Source organism: Monodon monoceros, unplaced genomic scaffold (assembly GCF_005190385.1).
Source record: "Monodon monoceros isolate NGI ecotype Baffin Bay Population unplaced genomic scaffold, NGI_Narwhal_1 Super_Scaffold_15, whole genome shotgun sequence".
NCBI lineage: Eukaryota > Metazoa > Chordata > Mammalia > Artiodactyla > Monodontidae > Monodon > Monodon monoceros.
In genome coordinates this window covers 68195362-68204343 of record NW_021703771.1, presented here as the reverse complement: position 1 = coordinate 68204343, position 8982 = coordinate 68195362, and the positions used below count along the sequence as shown (strand labels likewise).

The 8982-nt window shown below is 41.1% G+C and overlaps 1 protein-coding gene across 1 annotated transcript; it reads left to right on the top strand.

The window, feature by feature from the left end:
* The first annotated feature begins 291 nt into the window (after positions 1–291).
* Positions 292–1046, top strand: SF3B5 (splicing factor 3b subunit 5). The gene is made up of 2 exons (XM_029223362.1): positions 292–697; positions 809–1046. The coding sequence occupies exon 1, from the start codon at positions 417–419 to the stop codon at positions 675–677; it is 261 nt and encodes an 86-aa protein (XP_029079195.1). The 5' UTR covers positions 292–416; the 3' UTR covers positions 678–697; positions 809–1046.
* The last annotated feature ends 7936 nt before the right edge of the window (positions 1047–8982 follow it).

Below are 8982 nucleotides of genomic sequence, written 5' to 3'. Positions count from 1 at the left end.
GACACCGTGCTCCCTTAGGCCGCCCACCGTCTTTTAAACATTCCTCAGGGGTCCCAAGAAGCCTTCGCTCACCACCTCTCGGAGACCACAAGTCCCAGCATGCAAAGCTCCTGTTAGAAAAGGGCCACTAACTAGACCAGGATGCAACGCTCTGCGAAGGGGGCGGGGCTCTCTATAGGGGCGGCCCAGTGGTAGCGTCGCCTGGGCAACTCCAATTCGGTGACAGAATACACTTCCGCTTCCGCCTCTGAGCCCTGGGACCGGGAGTCTGCACGACTTCGTAGATGTGACGCCATCCGTCTGCGACAGCGCGGCTCCGGAGGTTACGCCGGGTGGCCTCTCTCCGGTTTGAAGCCCCAGAGCAGTTCCTTGTCGTCTGCGGCCTCTGACCTGGGAGCAAAGGGAAGAGCGGCGAGATGACGGACCGCTACACCATCCACAGCCAGCTAGAGCATCTGCAGTCCAAGTACATCGGCACCGGCCACGCCGACACCACCAAGTGGGAGTGGCTGGTGAACCAGCACCGCGACTCCTACTGCTCCTACATGGGCCACTTCGACCTTCTCAACTACTTCGCCATTGCCGAGAATGAGAGCAAAGCGCGAGTCCGCTTCAACTTGATGGAGAAGATGCTGCAGCCTTGCGGCCCGCCAGCCGACAAGCCGGAGGAGAACTGAGACCTCGCCGTGTCACCGCTGTACGTGAGCACCTCTCCCTGAGTTCCGCCGGTTTGCCGTCGTTCCCGCGTGTTCCTCCCCCAAGGGGACTGATTTTCCATGCCTCTGCTTCTCGTGCTTTACTTGTGCAGAGGTGCTTACTGGGGGCGTCCCGCCTGACCTGCCTTCCTGTGGACCCTGTTTTCTTGTGGAACACAGCGTTGGGAGACCGTCAGGACCCCTGAAAACTGTTACCGGACAGTGGAGAGAGCCTAAAGCCAGCAAACGTTAGAGAAGACGGCACTGGAGTGAGACGGGATTTAGAGGCTCGTTTTCGGCTAGTTGATTGTCGTTGTTGTTTTTTCCATAAAGTTTGGAAATGTTTCAGTCTCTTGGTGTGGACTACTTGTGTTTTGGTGGAGGGGTCCAGGGACGGCTCTGGAACTGTGGTTTCAGGGGAGGCGGGAGGATGGTGGGGGGATAAATAAGGGGAGGGTTACGGAGGGGTTGGGCGGTAGTGCAGGACCAACGTTCATTGCCGGACACTTAAATGCGTCCTGCACAACCTTTAGAATGTTCCCCAACCCCGACTTTTTCCAAGAGCTTTTTTCAGGCCCATAACGCTTTCAGTATTGAGGTTTGTGATCATTGTATCCCTTCTTTTTCTTTCATTCAAAAATATCTTTGCTGGCATTGCCCTCTCTCTGTAAATTGCATCCTCTCTTTCTTTTGGGACTTTGTGGATGTGTCTCGAGAATTGACAAGCTGTCAAAACGAGTTCTTTCATTAATTCACCATTCAACAAATATCTGTTGAGCGCTATGTGGCAGGCATTTCCCAAGCTTTAGGGGCTTGTATTACACTAGTTGGGGGAGCAGGAGGCCCCACGAACTGTAGACATAAGTAAGCAAATGTTAGAAGGTGCTGTGGAGAATGGGAGCAGCAGTAGGGTTGCAGTTTTAAACAGGACGCTCATGTTAGACTATTAAGAAGGTGACATTTGAGCAGAAACTTTTAAGGAAGTGAGGGAAATAGCCATGCAAGAACTAGGGATATTACTTTCCAGGCAGAGGGAACTTCAGTGCAACGTTTCTAACACAGGATTGTGTCTGACTTGTTGGAGGAACAGCAAAGAAACAAGTATGGCTGAAGGGAGTGAGCAAGGGAAAGAGTACAGGGATAGATTATGGAGAGGAAACAGATAAGAGTAGAGCCCGGTGGTCCAGTGTAGACTTGTGGCTTTTACCCTGAAAAGGTCGGGAGCCATTGGAAGATTATTAAATGATACGATATTATATTATATTTCAGATAAGTGGGTCTCAAACATTTTGGCCTTGGAACACCATTACATTCTTAAAAATTCTCGAAGACCCCACAGAGCTTTTGTTTTAGAAGGTTATAGCTGTTGCTGGTCACCAAATTAGAAATCAAAACTGGGAAAAAATTTAAATACCTGTAATTCATTTTTAAATAATAATAAAACCATTACATGTTAACAAAAACATTTTTTATGAAAAATAACTATTTTCCAAAACAAATAATTTCGTGAGAAAAATGGTGCTTTTTTTTTTTTTTAAACAATTTTGCAGATGTCTTCAATGTCTGGCTTAGGATAAGACAGCTGGATTCTTGTATCTGCTTCTGCATTCAAACTATTGGGATATGAAGTTTTGGTTGAAGTATTTAAAAAAAGCCGCTTCACGTAAATATATAGTAAGGGAGAAATCTTTTTTTTAATTTATTTTATTTATTTATTTTTGGCTGCGTTGGGTCTTTGTTGCTGCATGTGGGCTTTTCTCTAGTTGCAGAGAGCGGAGGTTACTCTTCATTGTGGTGTGCAGGCTTCTCATTGCAGTGGCTTCTCTTGTCGGGGAGCATGGGGTCTGGTGTGTGGGCTTCAGTAGTTGTGGCACGTGGGCTCAGTTGTTGTGGCAGGCTCAGTAGTATCTTCGAGGGATGTGGGATCTTCCCGGATCAGGGCTCAAGCCCGGGTCCCCTACACTGGCAGGCGGATTCTTAACCACTGCGCCACCAGGGAAGCCCCAGGGAGAAATATTTTAATAGCCTTTTCAAATAATTGTAGATATTCTTTGACACTCTAGCAAAACCCAACAAGTGGTAATTTCTTAGAAATTGGTTACAACATGGGGTCCAGTCAATCAACTTTTCATTCTCTATTACATTAAAATTCATTAATCTATCTTGAACTTTGTGGATCTTTTACCCATACGTGATTTTGAAATATCTTGCATTACTCATTTGGAAAGTGTTGGCTCACTGAGTTACACAGGCCCTCTAAGTGTTGACACATTTCATTGTGTCAACATACCACAATATGTACTTCGTACATATTATTAGTATCACCACTGATCTCATCAGGAAAGTCTTATAGTATTTGAAAGCTGAAAAACTAACAGCGGTGGTATAAGTTTTCCACAATTTGGAGTTTTTGCTTGATAGCTTAAATTTGGTCACTGATAGCAAATACTGTCTGCTGTTTTCCTTGAAGTGACAGGCCCATTTGGTTCATTTTCAAGAAAATATCTGTCAAATACCCTGAGTAACTGCAGTTCGTCAATCTTTCAAGTAAAAATGATGTTCCTTAAAAAAAAGCCAGCTGAGTTTGTAACTCAATAGCAAGTGCTTTTTTCTTGAGAAAACCGTTGTGCTTTGGTGGCAGCAGAAATGCTTTATGCATACTACCAATTTTGTCATGAGAAATATTTTAAAAGATGTGTCCTCGTGGGCTAAGAGTTCATAAAATCAGTACGTTTTATTGCTTCATCAAGGACATTCTGAAGTGAAACTGAGTTGATTTTTTTATTTTGTTTTTACTGAGAGTACATGGCAGTGGAGAATACAATGACTTCCAGTAGTTCGGTGCCACTATCTTGATTGATGCTAAGTGCTAGTAGTTTTACTCACTGTTGCTTTTGTACCATCTGTACAAATGTTAACACAGTGAAAATGGCGAATAAAATCTTAGTATTATTAAGAAAATAGTGTTGACTTCACAGATCTCTGAAGTTCCTTTCCTACCATTTTCACTTGAAAATAAAACTGAGAGACTGACAGATTAAACTATAGTTATTTAGACTTGAGTATTTAGCAGATATTTTCTCCATAAATGAATGAGATGGGCCATCACTTCAAGGAAAACAACTGAACTGCTGTTTCAGAGGATCTTTCTGGCTGCTGTGTTGAGAACAGATATAGGTAATGTAATAGAGAACAGATTGTAATTGTCAGCAATTAAATAAAAGTATCAATATAAATGCTTTTCCCCCCATAAAGAGAGGAGAGAGTCAAACTGTAAATCCCCATCCTTACAAAATTGGCATGAGAGTGAGCCCTTGTCCCTCATTGGAGTCTGTAGCAGTAGACCAAGAGAGATGACAACCTGAATTGGAAGTAGAGAAGAAGGCACTGGATATTTAGTATGGGGTAGCTTATATAAAGAATCAAATGAGGACTTCCCTGGTGGCACAGTGGTTAAGAATCCGCCTGCCAATGCAAGGGACACGGGTTCGATCCCTGGTCCGGGAAGATCCCACATGCCATGGAGCAGCTAGGCCCGTGGGCCGCAACTACTGAGCCTGCATTCCAGAGTCCACGAGCCACAACTACTGAGCCCACGAGCTGCAACTACTGAAGCCCACGTGCCTAGAGCCCGCGCTCTGCAACAAGAGAAGCCGCTGCAACGAGAAGCCCGCGCACCACAACGAGGAGTAGCCCCCGCTCGCTGCAACTAGAGAGAGCCTGTGCACAGCAACGAAGACCCAATGCAGCCAAAAATAAATAAATAAGAATCAAATGAGTAATGTGGAAAATAAAGAACTGCAAGAATTTAGAAGAAAGTTAGTAACCTAAAGACCACCATGAACTGGCTTGGTTTATATTGCTAGGATTCATAGGGACAAGGATTTTGGTCTGTTTTATTACCTGATATAGCTCAAGTGTCTAGAATTGTGCCGGCACATCACAAGTGTTCAATAAATGTTGAGTGTTGAATGTGGAAAGATAGGGCTTAATCTAGACAATACTCTAATTTATGTTTTAGGCAGTCTTCAAGTTCACCAGAGTAGGTCAGACCAAAGAAAAGAGATATTTGAAAACATGCTTCTTTGATAGTAATAATAGCTAACATATTGATAGCTTTTATGGTGTACTAAGTGTTCTATCTTATGTGATCTCTGGGAGGTATTATCTTTGTTTTACAGATGAAACAGCTTCAGAAAAGCTATTTGCCCAAGGTCACACAATTACTATGTGGCTAAGCCAGGATTTAAACCAAGTCTTTCTAGTTGCAAAGTACAAAGTCTTAAATATACTGTTGCCCAAGCAGGTCTAGTATATGAAAATCATATTAGAATAATTTGAAATAAGTTACTGTCTCAGATGAAAAATGGAAATATTAAAAGTTTAGTAGGTTCTAATGAAAGAATATCAGACCAGTGTGAAAGTTCTTATATAACTCTAAGTAAAAAAATGTAATTTGAAATATATTGCATACAGATAATTTTAATGGGTATAATAATTTATGTGGAAAAAATCCATTGAAAAATTTGAAAGTAAACAAAATGCAGTTCAAATAAATTTACTTGAACCTGTCACTCTTCTTCTGTACTGGTATAAAATAAGATTTGTATCAAACACAGGAGGGCAGCAGATGATACTCTGGTAGAAATTGCTTTTGGAAAGAGCTCTAAACTTGTAGATTTCTGCTAATGGGAGAAAATCAATTCTTTTTATATTTATTTTCAGTGATGTCATTAGAAAGCCACTTTATGAACTATAAAGTGATAAACATGTTTATCTTTGACAAATATGTAGTGAATACTACAGATCACGGTATTATACTTACAAGGATGGGACAAGGTAAGGACCCTACCCTTAAAAGGATACTAGTTAGGGAAATGAATACAGCACCACATAAATAACTCTGATCTGTAATGGCAAGAGGTGAGTGCTAAAGAAAGATATAGAAAAGAGGTGATAGAGTTTACAAGAAGAATTTTTGAACTGCCTGTGCGGGAGTGAGTGGATGAAGACATTGTTGAGAAAGAGGCTTTTAAGCAGGACCTTGAGTGATAAGTAAGATTTATTTTATTTTTATTTTTTTATAAATTTATTCATTTTATTTTTGGCTGCTTTCGGTCTTTGTTGCTGCACGCAGGCTTTCTCTAGTTGTGGCGAGCGGGGGCTACTCTTCGTTGCAGTGTGCGGGCTTCTCATTGCAGTGGCTTCTCCTGTTTTGGAGCACGGGCTTCAGTAGTTGGGGCACACGGGCTCAGTAGTTGTGGCTCATGGGGCTCAGTTGCTCTGTGGCATGTGGGATCCTCCTGGACCAGGGCTCGAACTCATGTCCCCTGCATTGGCATGCGGACTCCCAACAACTGCACCACCAGGGAAGTCCCGATAAGTAGGATTTATATTTGCTAAAATAATGGCAAGGCATGAGGAGCCTCTGGAGATATGACCAAGCTGCCCTAGCAAGGCCAGGAGAATTCAAACTGCTTATTCCTATTTAAAACCCTTCCATTACTTCCAATAACTTATGGCTTATAGGGCCCTTCACTCTTTGGTTCCCGCTCTCTTCAGAAGGCTGGAAAAGCAAGTTAAGGTCTAACTCCTAGGATAACAATGTTATCTCAATTAATCTTCAAAACAACGCTGGAAAGGTTATTATCCCATTCTACAATAAGCAAACAGAAATAGGAAAAATTAAGTTGTTTGCATAATATCACTCAGCTAGTAAGCAGTTGATCAGGGACTTACACCCAGATCTGATTTTAGCATCCACGTTTTTCATAGGGTAGGTCAAGGTTTTCAAACTATGTCTCACAGAATTCTAATTGCATGAAAAGTTATAGATGGTTTTTTTTTCTTGGGGGAGGGCGGGTGGCTAAGGAGAAGGGAGTATTTTGGTTAAATAAGTTTCAGAATTGTTCCACACGATGGAGGCTCATGCTTCAGATTAATTTTTTTAAGTTCTGCAGTTAGAAATTTTGTTTATCGTTTCCTAAACTTATTTGAACTTGGAGTTCCTTTTCTTAAGAAACACCAAGATAATTTTGAGCAATTTTTGGGAGGGATACTGCTTTTGTCAATGAAAGAAATTTGAATAGAGAAATGATGTATTCAACCCTGGGCTTGAGAAAAATGAATTTGCTGGCAGTGTGTGGGTGGAACTCATAACCACAGATAACTTTCCTTTCCTTCTTAGATTATTCTAATTCCTTCAGCTGAAAATAAGTACATTTGTGAGTGAAGAGTTCTTTGTTCTCAGCTCTGATGCTTTTCATGTCTCCAAAACTAGTAACTTAAAGACATTAGAAACAAAAAAGACTTAATTATATTGCACAAATTAGTTATGAAGCTATCTAGGGTCCATTCTTTTCCATGGCAAGGATGTGAAAAAAGCAATGTTATTGAGGAATTTGGACATTTTTGTTTACTCATTTTATTAGTGTCTGGAAGATGTATACTGAACAAAGCATCGGCAGTGAATGATCTGACAGCCAACAGTTGGTCTACTTCAGAGAGATGACAATTTGTTCTTATTTTTTTAATTTATTTATTTTATTATTTTTTAAATTTATTTTTGGCTGCATTGGGTCTTTGCTGTGCATAGGCTTTGTCTAGTTGCGGCGAGCAGGGACTACTCTTTGTTGCAGTGCACGGGCTTCTTATTGCAGTGGCTTCTCTTGTTGTGGAGCACAGGCTCTAGGTGCACAGGCTTCAGTAGTTGTGGCACGCAGGCTCAGTAGTTGTGGCGCACAGGCTTAGCTGCTCCGTGGCATGTGGGATCTTCCTGGACCAGGACTCGAACCCGTGTCGCCTGCATTGGCAGGCAGATTCTTAATCACTGCACTACCAGGGAAGTCCGACAATTTGTTCTTAATTTAACTGACTTTTTATCTCACATCCCACATTCCTTCCAGGCTCCCCATGTCCTTCATTTTCCTTACCTGCAGTACACACATCACACATACCTGCCCACTCAATCACTTAGCATGGAGATAGTGATTAATTAATAGTGATTAATAGTGGGAAGGGGTAAGAGGTGCTAGGAGGAAATCAAGACATGGAAGAATCCATCTCATCTTTCACTGGGTGCAAATGGCCTGCTACAAATGGCCATTTACCTCCAGATCCTCCCTTTCCTCCACTTCCCTCATTTCCTATCCACTGTTCTCAGTTGTTATCTTGTCCCCCAGCCTTGCCTCTCATCACTCTATCCTCCTGCTTTAGTGAACCTTATCCTTTCTTCCTCCATGTTGCCTCACGAAAGCAGTAGACTTCAAAACAGAACTGTCTTCATACCATTAAAAATGGGGAACAAATGAAGTAGGCAATTTTAGGGGTTGTGGCACACAGCATTGAAGTGTGTTCACCTTCTCAGCCTCCCTTTCCAATCCAAGCCCTCTACTAAGCAGACCAGAGCACTAGTCCTGGTTCTGGTCTACCACTGTCTATTTCAGAATTCTACCCTTTATAATGAGGATAATATCATGGTCCTATCTCCTTCACCGATTTTGATATGGATCAAGTGATATTGTACTTTTTAGAAAAATTTGTCTTTTCCTAATTAATAAGAAAGGTATAAAGAACAGTATAATATGGATATACCTTCTTCCTCAAATTGACAACTGTTGATGTTCTGTCAAATTTACTTCTCTCTTTCCTACTTTTAAAATAATTTTGCAAATAATGTATGTAAATGTGGCCCTTCTAAAAAATGAAAGGAAGCACTACAGATAAAACTAATGTTTTCTTTGACCACTCCTAGCCTAGTTTTTTCTCTCTCCTCATATCAATCCCTACCACCAAAATGATCTCTATGAGTATATTTTCAGTATATCCATTAGACCAAACATATGTCTCTATCTATCTATCTATCTATCTATCTATCTATCTATCTATCTATCTATCTGGTATAGAAGTATTTTGTGTTAAAAAATACACAAATGAAACTATTTGTCAGTTCCTTAAAAAAGCTAAACATATAATTACCATACAATTCAGCAACTCCATTCCTAGATACGTACCCAAAGAAATTGAAAGCAAGGACTCGAACAGTTATTTGCATGCCAATGTTCAGTGCAGCATTATAGCCAAAAGTGGAAACAAGCCAAGTGCCCATCAACAGATGAATGAATAAACAAAATATGGTATATACATATAATAGAATATCATTCAGCCATAAAAAGTATTAAAGTTCTGATACAAGATTCATAGATGAATCTGGAAGACATTATATTACATGAAATAAGCAAGACACTAAAAGACAGATATTGTATGATTCTATTTATATGAGGTACAT